We start from the raw sequence: 23917 nt of genomic DNA on the forward strand, positions 1-23917 counted from the left end.
AAATTAAAATTCTAGAATGCTAAAGGTCTGCAATGCTGTAATTGCTGCAAAGGGAGCATTCTTTGACGAAAGCAAAGTTTGAAGGAGAAAATTATTATTTCAAATAAAAATCTTTTTTTTCAAACCTTGTCTAGACTAGATTTTAAATTCATTCTGCAACTCATTAGATTAATAAAAGTATGGGTTTTCATGGAAAGCACAAAATTGTCTGGGTGACCCCAAACTTTTGAACGGTAGTGTATATGACAGAAATTAAAGTTGCAATGTGCCGTGACCACAATCCAAATGCCAACAAAATACAAACCTGCAGGATTTCTGAGTGACTAAATTCACCTTCAATATTTAAAAATAGCAATGTAAAACTTGCGCTCCTAATGTTTTATAACTACAATTCACTATATACCCTCTGCTCTGCTATTGTAGTGTATTGTGTGAAATATAATAACTAGACCATCTTCCACAATGTCTGGAGATAGAGAGAAGCCCATTACAGGTTTTCAGTTATACTTTTGTTAGGGTACATTCACATTTTTTATTTTTTGCTTTTCTTTTACTGTAACACTTATCAAGATGGTACCTATCACACCTACTGAAAGGATAGCTAAATACATTTCCCACATAACCTTCTCTTCCCGTCTTTTCTCTGCTGGCCTCCATCAAGGCTTTGGGACTTCTACTCATCTCCATCCATACCTTTGGCATGGGACAAGTGATGAAGTCCCATGGCATCCAGTATCAATTATATGCCAATAACACTCAAATCTACCTCTCTGGCCCAGATGCCACCTACTTGCTGTCCAGAATCCTAGTGAGTCTATCAGCTATAGCCTCCTTCCTATCATTCTTTCTAAAACTTAATGTGGACAAAACTGAACTCCTCATCTTTCCTCCATCTCACTCAACCCCCCTACCAGACCTATTTATCACAATAAATGACATCATGTTTCCTCCTGTATCACAAGTCCACTGCCTGGGTGTAGCCCTTGACTCTGCCCTGGCCTTAAACCCACACATCTAAGCCCTTGCCACCTCCAGCAGCCTCCAACTCAAACATATTTCCTGAATTAATTCTTTTCTCAACCACAAATATACTAAAATGTTAGTACATGCCCTCATCATCTCCTGTCTTAACTACTGTATTATTCTCCCCTGTGCCCTCCCAACAACAATGCCAATGCCTCTCTGCCAATCCCTTATTTGCTTCCACTTCCTCAGCAAATCTAGTTTAAACTACTAGCAATTATGTACAAGTCTGTACATAATCTGTCCCCCCCATACATCTTCAAACTAATCTACCGATAACCTCCCCACATGTAAACTCTGGTCCCCACAAAATCTCCTTCTCTCCTTCATTCTCATAAACTCTTCACTCTACTGCCTCCAAGGTTTTTTCTAAGCATTCCTTATCATCGAGAATTCAATGCCTCATCATTGTCTCCCACATTTGAAACCTTAAGACACAACCTCTAAATGCATCTTTTCAGAAAAACTTACAGCCTGCAATAACCCAGCCACTACAACCCCAACCTACTGTCTCCTTCCCCATTTCCCTGTAGACTATAAGCCGGTATGAGCAATCATACAATTATCACCTATCCTGTTGATAGGTAATAATAGTACTTTATGGAAAACCTTCTTTACCATTCACAGACAGCAAGCACACATACAAAAATGGTGAGGAATTGAAGCATTTATTTGAAATGTTTTACTTTATGGCAATTTGTATGAGGTTACTCACCTTCCTCAGCAGGTGCTTTCTAAAGCAGGCTAGCACTATAACTTCAGAAACTTCCAACATTCATAGATATACTGCACAGAAAATGTCAATTTTCTACACACTGAATGTGGTAAATATTCCATGTTAGTGATTTGTGTTTGTGTACTCAGGCGCCTGGAGTAAAAAAATTCTAAATTTTACCAAATCCGGGTGGAGATATTGGGTTAGCATCTGGTATGTAACCCATGTAATGCTGAATCTAAGGTGATGGACAAGATCATTAGAAAGTGGAGGCTCTGAGGTGTGCAGGACATGATGGCATTGCTTGTTTTCTGCCATCTCCCTACACCGGCTACAAGTAGACTGAAGGGTTACACCTCACCATAGTGATAGATGGCTTGTCGGGGTGGGATATGAGGAAAAGATAAGCCATTCTAAAAATGTCATGGGAAGAAAAAACAATTGTAAAGATATATAACAGTGCTCACAACAAAAACAGATCAAATCCAAGCGCACAATCAGATCTGACATTAATGAAAATACAGACACAGCTAAATCTTTTGTTTATGTTTTCAAATGAGTGTTTCTGAGGCTGTAATGAGCTGGAAATATAAGGCAGATGTAGCAACCTGAACTACTTATTGAGTCATCAATGGGATATCCAAATTTTTGTAATGCTGTAGGTATTATTCCTTCATTTTTTCTATTCTGAAATCACTGATAACTATATACAGCTGTCTCTTTCACAGAGCCCAAATAGGCTCCATGCACACATACTGTGTGTAGATTCTATCTGAATCTACACACAGGTCCAGTTATTTGTACAAATATTTGATAAGTGACCCCGAAGATCACTCATTAATAGTTGATTACCTCCGATGACCGCTGGACCACTTCTCATTTCATTAGTCAAGGGCTCCCGATCATCTGTCTTTCCAAATGGATCTGGGGAAGCAAAATGTATCCATGGAAAGATTAGAATTTCTAGGGATTGTTTGTGGAATGAGTCCTTATTTCAATGATCACAATCCTAGATATAGATCTTATTATTTATCTGGGAGGTCACACAGAATAGGAAATAGAAAAAAAGAAGTCAAGAAATCTAGTACCATCTAATGGAAGTACCAATCCTAAAAGTCAATATCGAGACATTAACACCCTCACCTCCAAGACTGCTTTCACTTTAATGACCAGGCCTAATTTTTCAATTGTTACTACTGTCACTTTATGTGGTAATAACTCTGGAATGCTTCAATATATTTCAGTGATTATGAGAATGTTTTTGTGGTACATTGTACTTCATGATAATAGTACATTTTGGTGGATATAATTTGTGTTTATTTATGAAAATATCCAAAATTTGACAAAAAATGTGAACAATTTGCAATTTTCAAAATTTTAACTTTTATGCAATTAAACCAGATAGGCATATGATGCAAAATAGTTAATAAGTAACATTAAGCACATGCTTACTTCACATCAGCATGGTTTTTGAACATTATTGTTATGTTAGGAAATTAGAAAGGTTAAAATTTTATCAGTAATTGTTCATTGTTCCAAAAACATTAAAAAAAAATTAAATTTTCATTTTCTCACAAAAATATTGCTTTAACCTCAAATTTGGCATTTTCACAGGTGTAACTGGAGAAAATTGACCATATAATTTGTTGTGCAATTTCAGTTGAGTACACCGATACGGGCAGAGCCGGGATCAGTTAATGAGCACCATTCGTTCCTTTTGGAACAAAAAATTGGCTGAAATAGACAGAAGATGCTATGTCACGTTTGCAAAGCCCTGATGTGTGCAAACAGTGGAAACCCCACAAGTGACCCCATTTTTTAAAGTAGACACCTCACAGAATTTATGTAAAGGAGTGGTGAGCAATATGATCCCGCAAGTGCTTCAGAAAATTTTATAACGTTGAGTTATGAAAATAAATAATATATTTGTTCCACAAAAATGTTGCTTCATCATGGGTAACAGGAGAAAATTGACCATATGATGCATTTCTCCTGAGTACATCGATACGCCATTTGTAGTATAAAACTACTGTTTGGGCACATGGCAAGGTTTGGAAGGGAAGGAGCAGCATTCGACTTTTGGAACCCAAAATTAACTTGGATAGATAGTGTACATCATGTAGTGTTTGCAGAGCCCCTGATGTGCCTAAATAGTGGAAACTACCTACAAGTGACCTCAATTTGGAAACTACACCCTTAAAGGAATTTATCTAAATGTGTGATCAGCACCTTGAACCCACAGGTGCTTCAAAGAATTCTATAGCTCTGAGCGGTGAAAATGAAAAAAAAAAACATATTTTTCCCTCAAATATAGCCCCCAATTTTTTTTATTTTCACAAGGGTAACAGGAAAAAAATGTATACTAAAATTTTTTGTTGCACAATTTCTCCTGGGTACACTGATACCCCCCATATGAGGGCTAAACTATTGTTTGGGCACAAGGCAGGGATCGGAAGAGAAGTGCTATTTTAATTTTGGAGTGCCATTTTGGTTTGAATAGATTGCAAATGCCATGTCACATTTGAAGTGCCCCTGACATTCCAAAACAGCAGAAACCTCCATAAATGACCCGATTTTAGAAACTACATCTCTTGTGGATTTCATTTAGGGTTGTAGTGAGCATTTTTTATGCTTGGGCAATTCACAGAATTGTATAACATTTGGCTAAGAAAATGAAAAAATATATTTTTCTCACTAAAAATGTTGCTTTGACCCTTCGTTTTTAATTTTTAAAAGGGATAATAGGAGAAAACAATCCATGCAATTTGTTACACGATTTTTCCGGAGTACAAAAATACCCAATACTGTAACCTACTTTTGAGGCACAGTGCAAAGAGCAGAGGGAAAGAGAGCCATATTAGAATGCAGATTTGGCTGTAATGGTTTGAGGTTGCCATTTCTCATTGGCAGAGCTTCTGAAATGTCAAAACAGCAAAAAAAAACCATAAGTGTTCCCATCTCTCAATTAATTCATATAAGGGTGCAGTGAGTATATTGACACCACAGGTGCCTCAGAGAATTTTCTACCAGTGGATGATGAAGAAAGAATAATTACATTTTGTACCATAAAAATGTTTTAGCCCAAGTTTTTAATTTTTATAAGGACTAATAGGAAAATATGGACTGTACAGTCAGTAGTGCAATTTCTCCTGAGTGTGCCAATATCCTACATGAAATCAGAAACTACAGTATTTTTCAGGCACAATGGAAAGCTCAGAAGGGAAGGAGTGCCATATTATAATGCAGATTTTACTGTTATGATTTACTAGTATCATGTCACACTGGCAGAGCCTCTGAGGTGCCAGAAAAGCAGAACCCCCCATAAGTGAATTAATTTTAAAAACTATTCCTCTTAATGAATTTATCTAGGGCTTTAGTGATCATATTGACACCATAGGTATGTTGCAGAATTTTATACTATTGGGCAGTGACAAAAAAAATTACATTTTTACCACAAAATATTTTGTATTTTTACATTTTCACACATGGAAAAATATGTCACCAAAATTAGTAAGAGAATTGTTGCTGAATGTGGGAATACCCCATACAGTTGAAACCAGAAGTTTACATACACTATATGAAAAGACACATATGCATGTTTTTCTCAATATCTGACATGAAATCAGAGTGCCATTCCCATTTTAGGTCAATTAGAATTAACATATTTATTAATATTTGCCAAATTCCAGATGAATGAGAGAGAGAATATTTTAAGACATTTTTATTACTTACTGCTAAGTCAAAAGTTTATGTACCCTATTATTATTATGCCTTTAAGCAAGTCTGGACTGCCCATATGATGATGTCATGTGTTTGGAAGCTTTTGATTTGGCAACATCTGAGTTAATTAAAGACTCACCTGTGGATTTATTTTAACGCACACCTGAAACACACTGCTTCTTTGTGTAGCATCATGGGAAAGTCTCAAGAAATCATCCAAGACATCAAGAAGGGGATTGTGGACTTGCACAAGTCTGTCTCATCCTTGGGTACAATTTCAAGATACCTGAAGATGCCTCGTTCTTCTTTACAAACAACTGTACGAGAGTTCAAACAAGATGGGAATGTTATACCGCTCGGGAAGGAGACAGGTTCTGTGTCCCACAGATGAACGTGCTTTGGCTCGACATGTGCACATCAACCCAAGGACAAAAGCAAAAGACCTTGTAAAGATGATGGCAGAAGCTGGTAAGATTGTGTCAATATCCACAGTGAAACGAGTACTGTATTAACATGGGCTGAAAGGTCACTCTGTCAGGAGGAGGCCATTACTCCAAAAAAGAAACATAAAAAGCCAGATTAATATTTGCTAATGCACGCAGGAACACAGACCTTAATTTTTGGAGATATATCCTGTGGTCTGATGAAACTAAAATTGAACTTTTTGGGCATAATGACCATCGCTATGTTTGGAGGGAAAAAAGGAGAAGCTTGGAAGCCTAAGAAAACCATGCCAACTGTGAATCACGGGCATGGCAGCATCATGTTGTGGGGTTGTTTTGTTGCAGGAGGGACTGGTGCACTTCACAAAATAGATGGCATCATGAGAAAAGAAGATTATGTGGCAATACTGAAGCAGCTTCTCCGGACATCATCCAGGAAGTTAAAGCTTGGGAGGAAGTGGATCTTCCAAATGGACAATGACACATATATACTGCCAAAATGGTAGCAAAGTGGCTTAAGGATAACAAAGTCAATGTTTTGGAGTGGCCATAACAAAGCCCTGATCTCAATCCCAAATTTATGAGCAACGTTGAAAAGGCAGGTGTGAGCAAAGTGACCTACAAACCTGGATCAGTTACAACAGTTTTGTCAGGAGGAAAGGGCCCAAATTTCACCAACTATTGTGAGAAGATTGTGGAAGGATATCCCAAACGTTTGACCCAAGTCATTCAGTTTAAGGGCAATGGTACCAAATACTAGTAAAATGTATGTAAACTTTTGACTTGGCACTAATTAATAAAAATGACTTAAAACATCTCTCATTATTCTGGCATTTGGCAAATAATAATTATGGTAATCCTAATTGACCAAAAACAGAAAAGGATTATTCTGATTTCATGTCAGATATTGAGAAAAACATGCATATTTGTCTTTTTATATAGTATATGTAAACATCTGGTTTCAATTGTAAGTGTCTACACAGTACTGCTTAGCCACACGGCGAGACTCAGGTGGGAAGGATTGCTATTTGATTCTTGTTGCATATATTTCCATAAAATACTAGCTGAGCCCCTAAGTGCCAGAAAAGCATAATCTCCCGTCACATGACCATATTTTGGAAATACACCCATTTGGGAATTCATCTACAGGTGTAGCGACAATTTTAACTCCATGGGCGTTTTCCAGAAACAACTAGCAATGGATGTTGCTGAGTGAAAATTACAAATTTGCCATTGTTGTGCCCATTACTTTGTAGTGCCCATGCATTATGCCCAGCTTGTGCTTCTGGAGACATGCACCCTGAAACTCTCTCACTGCTACGTAAATATCAAACATATGGAGGCTAAATGTGGTTTAGGCACACTGGGCTCTGAAGAGAGGGGGATATTTAGATTTGGGAGCATAGAATTTTCTGGATTTATTTTGTGGGAAGTCATGTTGCTTTTCCAAAAACTTTGTGCTACTGGTAACATAGAAGACCCCTATATTTCCATTAACAAATGACAAACCTGAGTGGAAACCTGTTTTTTTTGTGAATTGAGTTGAAGCTTTTATTGGGAACATCTTAATTATAATTTGGGATCTCATTTATCTTGTACTGAGCACTTAAATCAGAGATTACATCTAAACTTCCCAGAGGAGCTTTGCATGGCTTATAAGCCTCCTCATTTTGGCATACCGGGCTAGACAGGTCACTCTCCACAAAGACAAAGGTTACCCCTTAGATTCTACTAAGAAGCCTCTCACACAGTCAAATCAGATCTCATACTTTGCACTGATGACGGGTAATACCCCAAAACACTGTTTGAAAATCATGATTTTGGGTTGGCTTTTATCCTAATTCATATGGCAAAGATCATTAAAGGGTTGATAGTGACTTTTAGGATTGCTACTTCCTATAGGTGGCACTAGATTTCAAGTCCACTTCCACTGTGAAGAGGCAATTTGCATATTTAATTTCCCAGTGGTGCATTGCACAGTTTATAAGTCTTTACATTGGCATACCAGACTAGGCATGTCACTGTCCCCAAGGACAAACGTTACCCCTTAAAAAATTGAAATCTCCAAATGATGTGATTCAGATGAAACCCCGAGGGATCCATTCACTATAATGCTGTGATCTTCTTTTGTGAAGTGGACAAAACTGTGGTCGACTGCGCTTTTATTCATGTCTAAAAAGACGGACACAGCCGGATTATTGGCAAACGACAGTTCAAAGTATCTTCATCTCCCTCATTATAGGGAATCTTCAGTAGGATGCCCACCTGAATCACGCATTTCTGAGACTTACAAGAATCTCTGGTGTAAGCACTCAGAAGGATTGCAGGATAAATGTGGGCCGAGCCTTACTGCGATAGTTCGGAGGCAGAATAAACAAATCAACAGCAGGTAAAAAATTGGCTTTATTTATGTTTTACGAATGTGGTATAAGTGATTAGACAGATTTATTCTTCAGGTCAGTATGATCACAGAGATACCAGATTTATATTTTGTTATGTTAGGTTACTATCACACAATAAAAACTGATCTAAAAAAAAAAATGTTTGCATTGTCATCTTTGGAGAGTTATAATATTTCTATATTTCTGCTGACAAATTCATGTGAGGGCTTGATTTTTGCAGGGATGAGTAGAAGTTTTTATTGGTATTCAAGCACATAATATTTTTTGATCATTTTCTATTCTGATTTTTGAGAGGCATTATGCCATTCACTGTATGGTAAAAGTGATGAAAGCTTTATTCTGTAAAGTTACAAAAATACCAAATTTATATAATTTGTGTTTTGCTGCTTTTACACAATAAAAACAATTTTTTTTAGAAAAAAATTGTTTTTGCATTGCTATATTCTGAGAGCAATAACTTGTCTATTTCTCCACTGATGCAGCTTATTTTTATCTTTTTGATCAAGTTTTATTCCACTTTTTGATGAAAAATCATAGTTTTATGCCATGTTTTTATTTTTTTTATTGTTTTCACAGAAGAGGTTTACTAGTGTGATAGTTTTATAGATTAGGTTGTTCTGGACGCATCAATGCCAAATTTACCGTACATACTTTTTGGTTTATTTTTATTTTTACATAAACAAAATGCATTTATAGGCATAATTTATTAATACCATATTTTTCGCTTTATAAGACGCACCTGATTATAAGATGCACCCTCAAATTTGTTGAAGAAAAAGAGAATTTTTTTTGTTAAATGGGGGTCTGTCTTTTAATGCCAGTGTCCGTCTTACAAATCATATATATGTCCTTCATCCTGGTATCTATTAAACCCCCATCCTGGCACATGGCCCCCTTGTGCCATCACATGGCCCCCCTGTGCTGCTGGTACACTGGCATGTTGCCCCCTTGTGCTGGCACATTGCACCCTTGCACTACTACACTGTCACATTGCCCCCTGTGCTGCTGGCACATTGCCCCACTGTGCTGCTAGCGTGCACATGGCTCCCCCATCCCATCCTGGATATGCCCCCCTGTGCTGCTGGCACGCACCAGGTCCCCCATCCCATCCTGGATATGCCCCCCTGTGCTGCTGGCATGCACATGGCCCCCACATCACATCCTGGATATGCACCCTGTGCTGCTGGCACACACATGGCCCCCATCCCATATTGGATATACCCCCTGTGCTGCTGGCACGCACATGGCCCCCACATCACACCCTGGATATGCCCCCCTGTGCTGCTGGCACACACATGGCCCCCACATCACATCCTGGATATGCCCTCGTATGCTGCTGGCACGCACATGGCCCCCACATCACATCCTGGATATGCCCCCTGTGCTGCAGGCATGCACATGGCCCCCACATCACATCCTTGATATGCCCCCGCTGTGCTGCTGGCACGCACATGGCCCCCACATCACATCCTGGATATGCCCCCCTGTGTTGCTGGCATGCACATGATAAAATAACAAACAGTTAACTCACCTTCCGATGATGGCTCTGTGCTCCCAGCTCCCCCGAGGCTCTTCCTGTGTCTGTGCTGACATCCAGGAGCTGCTCATACAGGCATTTTATTTTAGCTTCAGGACCTTCCATCACATGACCTCAGTGCTGCACACTGGGAGTCACGTGACCGCAGGTCCTATTGGCACAGACACAGGAAGAGCCAGGGGAGAGCTGGGAGCACAGAGCGATCATCAGAAGGTGCTATAGTGACGGGGTAGTGGGGGGGAGAGTGCAGGCACATGAAATATGCGCTGCTCCCCTGTCCACTAACTTGGTGGGGAAGTGATTACATGAGCCTAATGAGCAGAAGCACTGATCACCCGCTATCTCTGCAGTCCGCAGCTAGCCCCCCCAACCCCCGGACACCACTCCAGAGCCGCCCCCCCTCCTCTACAGCACACGTTCGGATTATAAGACGCACACCCCGACTTTCCCCAAAAATTTTGGGGCACAAAAGTGCGTCTTATAATCTGAAAAATACGGTATTTCATTTGTCATTTATTTTCCAACTTTTCAAAATATTTATACAGTTATTTCAAACCTTTTTAAATATTTGAAGTCCTTGCATGAGACTTTAACTTTTATTACTCTGATCACTGGTATAATGCATTGCAATACTCATGTACTGCAATGCATTATACCTGTTAGTGTGACACTAACAAAACGCCTTTTAGACCATGCCCCCAGGTAAGGTGCAACAAGCCACCATAGCTGACAGACCAGGAGGTCATTATTTGACCTCTTGCTTTCATGGCAACTATCGAGCCTCGTGGGGGTGCCGATCAAGTGGGAGAGTGAGTACCCTCATTCTCCGAACCTTCAAAATGCTATGATCGCTATTGATTGCGGTATTTAGGAGGTTAAACAGCCAAGGGCAGTGCGGACACCGCCCATGGCTGTGACAGCCACAGCTCAGCTATTACTGTAGCCGAGCTCCCAGGGCAATCGTGTGGGCACAGCTTATGTGCTCACTTAATCGCCAGGAATGCATTTAAAAGTAGAATGTACTCATACGTTCAATGTTGGGAAGGGGTTAGAAGGCCTTGCCATATAACTTAATATAAGAAGCCAAATTAGAAACTCCATTTGTTTCCGGGTGTTTACCCCTCATTAGTGCAAAGGAAAAAAGGTAGTGTGGCTCAATACAGCTTTGAACTGATGAGAGCATACACCCTTAAACATGTGTTTGTAATTGGAGTGTCTGGTTTGGCTTTTTTACCAAGTCATTTGGCAAGGCTTATTAAAGGTTAATCATTGAATTTTATGATTTCTTTCATCAATAGGCGGCACTAAAGTTCTATTCTTCCTCTGCTCTGAAGAGACTATTTGCATATCTAAACTCCTAGAGGAATATTGCAGAACTTATAAGACTCCCTACAAATTTAACACTCATTAGAAGAAGAAACGTTCCCTCTTACACTCAGAATATGGGCATAGAACAAATTACTTTTTCAGACTCACTGATTAGGGCATGATTTGGGTTCTTTTTGAGATTGCAGCCCACAAATTAACCAGAGCACATACCTGTGGAGGAGTACGTGGTGGTGAATGTACTGAGGTCGCTCTCATTGATGGATCCACAACTACATTCAGTTAGAGAACCAAAGACTCTGACTGGGGCGAGATTTGGATGTCGAAGTGCTGCTTTAAGAGGTGTGACTTGGTTGTACTGTACAGAAGAAAGACATCCGACAAAGCCAATGGAATTTATGCTGGAGATATGTGGGTCAAGCCCTGGAGAATCTGTTGATTAAAATAATATAGTAAAAGAATATTAATATTAATATTAATGGTGGTTGCAAACAGAAAGGACAATGGCGCCCCCTGTATCCACTCATATTGAAATGTAATCTCCAAGCATGAAGAATTGAAGAATTAGTCCTCTTCCACATTCTCTTGGTTGATTAGCTGCATTTCCACACCTCTCTGTTAAAATTCTAATTCAATTAAACTTTTATAACATGCTAGATTTATAACAAAGAGATCCCCAAGGGCGGTGAACAACATAATCTAATCTATTTATGAATATTAGAGAATTATCACAGTTTGCAACAAGAGGTCTGGTGATATATAGAAGATAGTTAGCTAGAATAGAATGAATAGACACATAGAGTGATATCATGTATTTCCAGGGCATTCTATAATTCATAGCTATAATACAGCTGCGGTGTAACATTGTGCAGGGGGTGATGTGTGTTTGTTAAGTCATTGAGATGTGGCAAGCAGTGATGAGCGAGTATACTCGTTGCTCGGGTGTCCTCCGAGTAATTTGCCATGCTCGCAGATTTCGTTTTTTCGACGCAGCTGCATGATTTGCGACTGCTAGACAGCCTGAATACATGTGGGGATTCCCTAACAAACAAACAACACCCACAGGTATTCAGGCTGTTCAGCAACCAAAAATCATGCAGCTACATCGACACAAACTAGATCTCCGAGCATGGTAAATTACTCGGAGGACACCCAAGCAACGAGTATACTCGCTCATCACTAGTGGCAAACTCTGGCTAAGGGCAGCATACATCTCCTTCCTCACAGATTCAGGAATGATTTAGCATTCTTCCTTGCATCATAGCATAATATTTGTAAAAGGGATGAATCACAATTTTTTTCATTTAATTACTTACATGTTCATTTATGCGTATGTTCATTTGGCTATAAAAGGGTTACGATCACCTAGTGGATGTATTCCTGAGGAAGGAAACCATAGTTTCCAAAACATGTTGGAATGAAGCCTAAATTTCTTCAGGATTTGTAGTAGTAATGTGACTTATATAGTTACATACTGTAGGTTGAAAACAGACCTAGGTCCATTAAGTTCAAATTTCTCCACCAATTATACATTTCTTGTCACTAATTATCTATAAACCACAATTGATAAAAAACCCCACAGAAATTATGACAAATTCCAAGCACTATTAAGACAAGAATGGGTTTTCATCAGGCAGGATTTGGCCAAGAAGCTGATATCCAGCATGCCAGTTCGAAGTGCAGAAGTCTTTAAAAATAATATTCAATGTTGAGACTTTGCATAAATTTGATGAATTTATCAACAAACGTGTAAAGTCTTATGAAAGATCTAAAACCACTGATGCAGCAAACTTTGTGATTACCAAAATTTGTGCCAATCTCAAAACTTCTGACTACAGCCAAGCCTCTACGTCTATATCTGAAGATGAACACAAGGCAACCCCCACACCACAAACACATGCAAAATTCTTATGAATCCTGACAAATTTATGCTAAAATCAAGTTCTATACAGTAGCAGCGAGTATTTTAACTTCTTGCCTCAGCTATGCAACATAATGGAGGTGTTGGCTGGCTATTATTAACTTTTTAGTGACAGTCAATTTTGACCTTATTGCCAATTTTTTAAAATCTGGCCAGTGTTGCTTCATGTGTTAATAACTCTAGAATGCTTCAACGTATCCCAGTGATTCTGAGCTTGTTCTTTTTGTGACAGAGTGTACTTTATGCTAGTGTTAAGTTTAGGTTCATAAGTTTTGCATTTATTTGCAATTTTCAAACTTTCAATTTTTAGATCCTTAAATCAGTTAGTCTTGCTGTATAAAATAATTAATAAACAACATTTCTTATGTGTCTATTGAACAGTATGACACAGAAGTTGTAAAGTGTATAGCCTGCTGCCTTGTATACTTAAGTGTGTTGCCAAGTAAACAGTGCCTTGTTTTTAAGAACATGCCTGAAGTCCTTGTCTTGATGTCTAATGGACCTGTTGAGGAGTGGAAAGGGACAGGTCCTAGAGGAGAAGGTACCAATAGCAACACAGTCAGCATACATAAACACACCCAGAAGTCTTGTTTTTTTCTGTAACTCATGAAACTCACCCACGGCTACCACAACAGGCATCGTTACAAACCATCACAAATTACCCCATTTTGGAAACTAGACCCATCAAAGAATTCATCTAGGGCTGTGTTGAGGTTGTGGAACCCGCAGGTGCATCACAAAACTTTTTAAATTGTAAATGTGAAAATGAATTTTTTATTTCTGCAAAAATATTGTTTTAGCCTCATATTTGTAATTTTCATAATGGATAATGGATCAGAATTTCTCCAGACTACTTGTAGGGACACGTGGTCAAAAAGTGCTGTTTGGGCACATGATAGGGCATGGCAGTGTCGGTGTCACATCGCCGTCAGACACAGGGTCTGATGTTCCTGCCTCGGCCACTGGGATGCGCCGGACTGTCACGTCGCCGTCAGACTCGGAGATGGCTGTTCCTGCCTCAACCACTAGGAGGCGCTGTGGTTCGCCCGTGGGTGGTGGTGACAGAGAAGGGGCTCCTGCGCAGGCATCTGGTGGGCGCAGGCTCTGCTCCTCTGTCAGTCATGAAGGTGTTGGCTCATCACAATCTGGCCTGGTCCTGGGGGCGGTCCAAATGACATCATCAGACTGTGAGCCTGTGAGGGAGAGCCCGATCCTTCAAATACCTTGGGGCCTGTCTTGCAGGCCACCAGATATAGTCTTGGCTTCCCCAGTGTGCTAGTGTGTTATTTGCTATTGCTGACTATGACCTGAGTGGAAGACCGTGTTTAACACACCCCTTGGCCACTTTGAGTACCTCGTAATGCCGTTCAGGGTCAGTAACGCACCTGCCGTGTTTCAGAATTTTGTGAGCGATATCTTCAGAGACATCTGTGTGGTATATGTAGTTGTTTATTTGGATGACATCCTGATCTACTCTGCTGACCTTATGATGTACCTCCAATATGTCTGTTCTGTTCTCCAGAGACATAGGCTATGTGCACACGGTGCGGATTCTGCTGCGGATCCGCAGCGGATTTGGCCCTGCGGATCCGCAGCAGAACTGCAGGTGATGTACAGTACCATTATAGCCTATGGAAAATTGAAACCGCAGTGCAGACGGTGCAGATTTTTCTGTGCGGTTTTTGCTGCGGTTTCAAATCCGCAGAAAGAATTGACATGTCATTCTTTTCTGCGGATTCCGCTGTGGTTTGCCATCTCCTCCATTGTGGAGGTGATAAACCGCAGAGCAAAAGCGCAGACTAATCTGCAGGTAAACCGCAGGTCTTTTGACCTGCGAATTTACCTGCGGATTTTGCAAAATCCGCGCGGAAAAATCCGCGGGTGAATCCGCACCATGTGCACATAGCCTAAGAGAACATTCTGTATTCACCAAACTAGAAAAATGCGTTTTTATGGCTGAGGAGGTACAGTTTCTGGGATACATTGTCTCAGCTAAAGGGTTTCACATTTATCCTGCTAAGATCCAACCCATTATGGAATGGGTAAAGCCCAAGTCTCTTAAAGCGCTGCAGCGATTCTTAGGGTTCACTAACTATTGTCGCAAATTTATTAAAGGTTTTTCGGAGATCGCCAAAACACTCACGGATTTGACCCGGAAGGGGCGGATGTGGTTGATTGGAAGCCCGAGGCACTTCAAGAATTTTCTGTTTTGAAAGAATGTTGAATGTTTTGCTTCTAACCCGATATTGATTCAGCCTGATCTAGACCACCGCTTTGTTGTAGAGGTTGATGCCTGTGAGGTTGGAGTAGGAGCAGTGCTATCGCAAGACACAGCATCCCTCACTCAACTTCGTCCATGTGCCTTCTTTTCCCAAAAGTTCTCTTCCACTGAGAGGAATTATGATATAGAGAATCGGGAATTGTTGGCAATAAAATGGGCCTTCGAGGAATGGTGCCACTTCCTCGAAGGTGCGAAACATAAGATCACCGTGATCACGGATCACAAGAACCTGACCTACTTGGAGTCAGCAAAGAGACTGAATCCTAGACAGGCAAGGTGGGTCTTGTTCTTCTCATGATTTGATTTTGTGATCACTTTTCAACCAGGTACTAAAAATGTAAAGGCTGATGCCCTCTCTCGAAGTTTTTGCCCCTCACAGGCCGAGGACTCTGAACCAGCTCCAATATTGGCCAATGGGATTGCTGTTTCGGCTGTGTCTTTGGATCTTCTGGAAGAGATCCGTAGATCCCCAGAACAAGCCCCTGACACTACGCCTCCCCAAAAATTGTTTGTTCCGGCCACATTCCTGCAAGTTCTGAAGGAATCGCATGATTCTGTCCTTGCAGGGCATCCAGGTATCAATAATACCATTAGACTGGTGACCAGGAATTTCTGGTGGCCAACTGTAGTAAAGGATTGTAAGGACTATGTACTGGCTTGTGAAATCTGTGCTCGCACTAAGTCTCCCCATAATCGCCCTGCCGGCTGGCTCCAGCCCTTGTCTACCTGTGAGGGTCCATGGACCCACATCTCCATGGACTTTATTACTGACCTACCGCCCTCAGAAGGGAAGACGTGTATCTGGGTGGTGGTGGATAGGTTCAGTAAGCAGTGTCATTTTGTTCCTCTGTCTGGACTACCTAATTCCGAAACCCTAAGCAAACTGTTCATCATTCATGTTGTACGACTGCATGGCACTCCTGTGAATATTGTGTCCGACAGGGGTACCAAGTTTGCTTCAAGATTTTGGAGGGCGTTTTGCAAATGCATTGGCATTGAATTGTCCTTCTCCTCTGCCTATCACCCTGAAACCAATGGTCAAACCGAGCGCACCAACCAAGCTCTGGAACAATATCTCTGTTGTTATGTGTCTGAGCATCAGTCCGATTGGGTGGAACATCTGCCGTTAGCAGAGTTCGCCCTGAATAATCAGTACCAGGAGTCCATCAAGACTACTCCTTTTTCTGCAATCTTGGGCTGCACCCACGCTTTGGTTCATTCTCTGCAAAAATGTCAGAGCTCCCTGGGGTAGAAAGATCTATATATCAGTTAAAGACGATTTGGCCAGACGTGAACACAAACTTGAAAGGGGCTCAGGTTAGACAAACTTTGGCTGCTAACAGACGGCGATCCAAAGGGACGCACCTGGGAGTTGGAGACAAAGTCTGGCTTTCTACCAGGAATATTAGGCTTAAAGTGCCGTCTGCCAAACTGGGTCCCAGGTTCATTGGTCCGTACGAAATTATTGAGATGATTAACCCAGTAGCTTTTCGTCTGAAACTCCCTCAGCCATTCAAACTGCCAAATGTTTTCCACAAGTCTCTCCTCAAATTGTACCGCTCCCCATTTCATCAAGTCCAGTCCCCTCCTCCTCCAGTTTTGGTTGGGGGTGCCTTGGAATACGAAGTCCAGGGTATCCTTGACTCCCGCTTAGTAAGAGGGTCCGTGCAGTATCTGGTGCACTGGAAGGGCTACGGTCCGAAGGAGCAGTCCTGGGTCCCTGCTGGTGACATTCATGCCAAAGAGTTGATCAGGAAATTTCACCTCCTTCACCCTAACAAACCAGGTTTTGAGGATCCGGAGGCCCCTCTTAGAAGGGGGGGTACTGTCACATCACCGTCAGACACAGGGACTGCTGTTCCTGCCTCAGCCACTGGGAAGCGCCAGACTGTCACGTCACCATCAGACTCGGGGATGGCTGTTCCTGCCTCGACCACTAGGAGGTGCCGTGGTTGGCCCATCGGTGGTGGTGACAGAGAAGTAGCTCCTGCGCAGGCATCTGGTGGGTGCAGGCTCCGCTCCTCTGTCAGTCATGAAGGGGTTGGTGCATCACCATCTGGCCTGGTCCTGGGGGCGGTCCAAATGACATCATCAGACTGTGAGCCTGTGAGGGATAGCCTGATCCTTCAAATACCTTGGGGCCTGTCTTGCAGGCCGCCAGATATAGTCTTGGTTTCCCCAGTGTGCTAGTGTGTTATTTGCTATTGCTGACTATGACTTTAGCCTGGATTTTGACTATGCTACTGTCTGCCGATTTTGTACCTCTGTTGCCCTCCTGGCTTAGACCTGGACTCCTGACTACTCCTTCGGTTCCATTAATTTATCCCTTTCTGGTGACCGTCCTGCTCTGGTCCACTGCTCTTATACAGACAGCTACCTCCTGGGCGCTGCTGTAATTCCAGATCCCTGTATAGGGGTAAAGGGTCTCGGGGTTGCTCAGGGTGCTGTCTCAATTGCAGTCCAGACTCGCACCAGACGGACGTCACAGTCGGACTGGGGTGCTAAGGGCCCACCAGTAACATTTACTGTGGGGGCCCATTTTTCACCTGCATATAAATATCACACTACCCTCATTTACAAATTTATCTATATCTCTATATAATAATAAACTGGGTAGTTTGGTTAATGAATGATGAGATGCTGCTTTTTTATGTACAGAGTGAGTCAAGTGAATTATGCCAAGTTCTGCCCATACAGTGGGGTTGGGAGCCCAGATCTGCACAAAGGCCCACCAGGGGATTCCCCTGTTTCCCTGTGGGCCAGCCCAGCCTGGGGCATGGTAAGGAAAGATCGCTATTTGAGTTTTGGAGCATAAATTTATATGTAATAGATTGTGAATGTTGTGTCGCATTTGCAGAGACCCTGACATTCCAAAACAGCAGAAACCCCAAGCAAGTGACCCCATTTTAGAAACTAGACCCCTCAAGGAAATCATATTTTGTTGTATTGAGCATTTTTAACCTATTCACAAAACTTTATAAAAATTAGATGTGAAACTAAACATTGCATTGTTTTCCACTAAAATACTGTTTTAGCACCAAATTTATAATATACACAAAGAGTAATAGGAGACATAATTTGTTATGCAATTTTTACCGAACATTGCAGTACCCTATATGTAGTGGCACACTACTTTTTAAGCACACCGCACTGATCGGATGGCTTTGGCTTTTAGAATGCAGATTCCATTTCAATAGACTGTGAGCTCCATTAGCCAAGCCCATGAGGTGTCAGAACAGCAGATACTCCCATAAGTCACCCAATATTGAAAACTTCACTGCTTAAATTAATCAAGGGGTATAGTAAGCATTTTAAACACACAGGTGCCTGACAGTATTTTATATTATTGGGATGTGGAAATACATTTGCTATAAATTTGTCATTTACACAAGGGTTAATAGGTGAAACTGGACTCCACAATTTATTGCGGAATTAATCCCAACTGAAGTGATGCCCTATTTGTCATCAGAAATTACCATTTAACCACACAATAGGGTAAACAGTGGAAAGAAGCGCTATTCGGCCTTTGAAGCACAGATTTTGCTAAAATAGTTTATGTGTTACTTTTGCAGAGACTTTGAGGTTGCAGAACAGCAGAAAAATGAATTCATCTATGGCTGCAGTGACTATTTTATGTCATGCTTTTTTTTCTGGAGAATTGCTAATCTGCCAGTTTAGTGCCCATACATATGGCCACTTACTATGGATTTAGGCTTATTGTGCTCAGAAGGGGAGGGCATTTGGATTTGGGAGATCAGATTTCACAGGATATTGGGGGAGTGGAAGATTTTGTTCTAGAGTAACGTGGAAACCTACTACAGTCATGGCCGAAAGGTATGGCACCCTTGAAATTGTTTCAGAAAATGAAGTATTTCTCCGAGAAAATATTGCAATTATACATGTTTTGTTATACACATGTTTTATTTCCTTTTTGTGAAAAAAAAGGCAAATTGGATATAATTTCACACAAAACTCCAGAAATGAGCCAGACAAAATTGTTGGCAACTTCCACTTAATATTTGGTTGCACACTGGGCATTACATTGCGACCTAAAATCCTTTGGTAATTTTGAGATTTCATGATGCTTTGCACAAAGTCAAAGCACCCAGTGCCAGAGGCAGCAAAGCAACCCCAAAACATCTTTCAACCGCCATCATATTTGACTGTATTGTGTTCTATTGTTTTCAGGACTCATTTCATTTTCGGCAAACAGTAGAATAATGTGCTTTAGAGAAAGCTTTACCTTGGTCTTATCTGTTCACAAGACCCTTTCCCAGAAGGATTTTTTTTGTCTGTGTGAGCAATGGGATACTTCTCGGTCTTCTGTTATAACCGTTTCATTTAATTCAAATGTCAATGGATAGTTCGCGCTCACACTGATGCACCCTGAACTTACAGGACAGATCGAATTTCTTTGAAACTTGATTGGAGCTGCTTTTCTAACATCCAGACTATTGTGCATTGTATTTTTTATAAATTTTTCTCTGTCATCCAAATGCAGGGAGATTAGTTACAATGCCATGGGTTGTAAACTTCTTGATTATGTTGCGCACTGTGGAAAAATGAACATCAACATCTCTGGAGATCAAATTGTAACCTTGAGATTGTTGATATTGTTCAACAATTTTGGTTCTCAAGTCCTCAGACAGTTCTCTTCTCCTCTTTCTTTTCTTTATGCTCAGTGTGGCACTCAAAGACACACAATGCAAAGACTTATCTGCTTTATATCTGGTTTCAGGTGTGATGTTCATATTACCCAAACCTGTAATGATTGAGTCACCGTAGGAGGCAAAAACAGAAATGTTAGCTAAGTCCAGAAAACCAGAGAGGTTGGAAGCTATCGGATTGCAGACCCCTGAACCTATCAACACAACTAGCAGTAGCCGTGGGGGGTTCCTACGATGCCCTAGACCCCTCGATCACAGCCGGAGAATTAAATAGGCCTAAAGAAAGAAAGGGGAAATCTAAACTGCCCCAGAGCAGACCCCAAAGCAATAGGCAGCCCCCAACATATAATGACGGTGAAGCAAGAAGAAAACACTAACACAGACAGAAAGATAGACTGAGCAAAGACCGGGCCCAAGCTAACTAGATAGGAAAGGACAGGAAGGCTGCTGTCTGCAATCCGTGAAAAACCCTATGAAAATAAGAGCCAACAGACTGACAGTGAAAAAGGCCCTGAAGACGCTAGGCTAAAAAAAGCTATGTCTGTACTCAGGAATATTCTGAAGACAGAGCAACCGGCAAAAGGAGATTCAGCTCACCCCAGCTGGGAATGGCAGAATCCAGAAAAGCAAGGAAAACAAAAACAAAACAAATGCTAACAGGCAAAGCAGAAAACTTAGTTTTGAGGAGCAGGAATCAGACTGGTGTTCTAGAAGTCCACAAAGAAATCACCCGCAGGGCAGAAGGGCGTCGGCAGCCTTATATCCAGTCTGTGACTCCACTCAGCCAGTCATCCTCATTAGGCTCAGGTGCCTGATAATCAGGCTCATTACCTTCCTTTACCAGATTAGGGAGTTCACCAGACCTCAGTGACGAAGGGGAAAATGAACTCACAACAGTACCTCCCCCTTGAGGAGGGGTCACCGAACCCTCAACCACGCCACCAGGGCGATCAGGGTGAGCCCGATGAAAGGCACGCACCAATCTTTTGGCATAAATATCAGAGGCAGAGAACCAGGAATTATCCTCCTGACCATAACCCTTCCACTTAACCAAATACTGGAGTCTCCGTCTAGCCATACGGGAATCCAGTATTTTCTCTACCTCATATTCCATGTTACCTTCAACCAATACAGGGTCTGGAGGTGCCACCCCAGGAACAACTGGTTCAAAAAACCTCTTCAACAAGGACTTATGGAACACATTATGGATTTTAAAAGTGACAGGAAGAGCCAAACGAAAAGAGACCGGATTAATAATCTCCAAAATCTTGTAAGGTCCAATAAATCTAGGCTTAAACTTAGGAGAAGCCACCTTCATACCAATATTTTTTTATGATAACCACACCATATCACCAATCTTAAACTGGGGACCAATGGTCATATGTCAATTGGAAAACCGCTGGGCCTTTTCCTGGGAGAGATAATTTATCCACCACTTGGTCCCAGATCTGGTGCATTCTCTCCACCACAGTGTCAACACCTGGGCAGGCAGAAGGCTCCACCTGCCCTGAAGAAAATCGAGAATGAAACCCAAAGTTACAAAAAAAAGGTGACATCAAAGTGGCAGAACTAGCTCTATTATTCAAAGCAAATTCGGCCAAGGGCAAAAATGAAACCCAATCATCCTGATCAGCGGAAATAAAACATCTCAAATACGACTCCAAGGTCTGGTTTGTTCTCTCTGTCTGCCCATTGGTCTGAGGGTGAAAAGCAGAGGAGAAGGACAACTGAATTCCCAGCTTGGAACAGAAAGTCCTCCAAAATCTAGACACAATCTGAACTCCTCTGTCAGATACAATGTTCTCAGGAATCCCGTGTAAGCGAACCACCTGTTGCAAAAACAGGGGCACCAACTCAGAGGAAGATGGCAACTTAGGGAGTGGTACAAGATGAAACATCTTAGAGAACCTATCACAAATCACCCAAATAACAGTCATTCTTTGAGAGACCGGCATATCAGAGATGAAATCCATTGAAATATGGGTCCATGGCCTCCTGGGGACCGGCAAAGGCATCAACAACCCACTAGAGCGAGAACAAGATTTAGACCGGGAGCAAGTCCCACAGGACTGCACAAAATTCCTGACATCATGAGACAAGGTGGGCCACCAAAAAGAGCGACTCACCAGATCTCTAGTACCAAAAATACCTGGATGACCAGCCAATGCAGAGCAATGAACTTCAGACATCACTCTCTTCTTCCACTGGTCAGGAACATACAACTTTCCACTGGGACAACGCTCAGGTTTGTCCTCCTGGAACTCTTGCAGAGCAAGTCTCAAATCGGGCGAGATGGATGGCACAAAGAACTACCCCTTCACCTAAGATGGTAGCAGGCTTGGTCACCACAGGAGAATCAGCAAAGATACTCCTAGAGAGGGCGTCTGCCTTGACATTCTTAGTTCCAGGAAGAAAAGAGACCACAAAATCAAAACGTGTAAAAAACAAGGCCCACCTAGCCTGTCTAGGGTTCAAGCGTTTAGCCGACTCTAGGTAAATCAAATTCTTGTGGTCAGTGAGGACCACAACTTGATGTTTAGCTCCCTCCAACCAATGTCTCCACTCCTCAAATGCCCATTTCATGGCCAACAGTTCCCGATTCCCCACATCATAGTTACGTTCAGATGGAGAGAACTTTCGGGAAAAGAAAGCACAGGGATTCATTTTAAATGTTACAGGATCCTTTTGGGACAAAACAGCTCCTGCACCAATCTCAGAAGCATCCACCTCTACCTGGAACGGGAGTGAGACATCAGGTTGCCGCAAAACCGGGGCGGAGGTAAATCTTCGCTTCAGCTCCTGAAAGGAAGCAACAGCCTCCGGAGACCAATTCAACACATCAGCACCCTCCTTAGTCAGATCAGTCAATGGCTTGGCAATACTAGAAAATTTTGCTATAAATTTCCGATAAAAATTAGCAAAACCCAAAAACTTCTGGAGGGCCTTCAAAGAAGTGGGCTGAACCCAATCATAAATGGCCTGTACCTTGGCCGGGTCCATTTCAATAGTTGACGGAGACAAAATAAATCCCAAAAATGAAATCCTCTGTACCCCAAAAAGGCATTTCGATCCTTTGACATACAGGGAATTCTCCCTCAAGATCCGGAACACAGTCCGAATATGTTCCACATGAGAATCACAATCCTTGGAGAAGATCAAAATATCATCCAGATAGATAATCAAAAATTTATCGACAAAGTCTCGGAAAATATCGTTCATGAAGCACTGGAAGACAGAAGGGGCATTAGTGAGCCCAAAAGGCATCACCAGGTACTCAAAATGTCCCTCTGGAGTATTAAACGCTGTCTTCCATTCATCCCCCTGCTTAATGCGGATAAGATTATACGCCCCCCTGAGGTCAAGCTTGGTAAACCAGCAAGCACCTCTAACTCTAGAGAATAGATCCGAAATCAGGGGTAACGGATACTGATATTTAATAGTAATTTTATTGAGGGCACGATAATCAATACAAGGCCTTAAAGAACCATCCTTTTTGGCCACAAAAAAAAACCCGGCACCTAAGGGTGAAGAGGATGGTCTAATATGACCCTTCTCCAATGCCTCCTTAATATAGGACCGCATAGCCTCGTGCTCGGGTACAGATAAATTGAAGAGCCGACCCTTGGGAAATTTACACCCCGGGCTTAGTTCAATTGCACAGTCATAACTCCTATGAGGAGGCAAGGACGCAGACTCATTCTCACTAAATACATCATAAAAGTCCGCCAAATAGTCAGGAACATCATGTGACTGAGGAGAGGTGGAAAAAACCGGAGCCTCACTAAAGGCACACCGACAACCCCAACTCACCACAGACACAGATTTCCAATCCAAAACTGGATTATGAATTTGCAACCAGGGAAACCCCAGAACAACGGCATC

At 41.7% G+C, this 23917-nt stretch overlaps 1 protein-coding gene across 1 annotated transcript in view; it reads right to left on the reverse strand.

Moving 5' to 3' along the window:
- Positions 1–23917, reverse strand: part of LOC141073688 (contactin-associated protein-like 5) — a 960637-nt gene that overhangs the window by 18279 nt on the left and 918441 nt on the right. Inside the window, exons 22-23 of the mRNA XM_073561036.1 lie at positions 11380–11598; positions 2591–2662 (exon numbers count right to left, since the gene is read on the reverse strand). Of these exons, the coding sequence (XP_073417137.1) occupies positions 2591–2662; positions 11380–11598 (291 nt within the window). The remainder of the gene's footprint in view (positions 1–2590; positions 2663–11379; positions 11599–23917) is intronic.

This window comes from Dendrobates tinctorius, unplaced genomic scaffold, assembly GCF_039654945.1.
Source record: "Dendrobates tinctorius isolate UK_male_01 unplaced genomic scaffold, ASM3965494v1 ptg000312l, whole genome shotgun sequence".
NCBI classification, from domain to species: domain Eukaryota; kingdom Metazoa; phylum Chordata; class Amphibia; order Anura; family Dendrobatidae; genus Dendrobates; species Dendrobates tinctorius.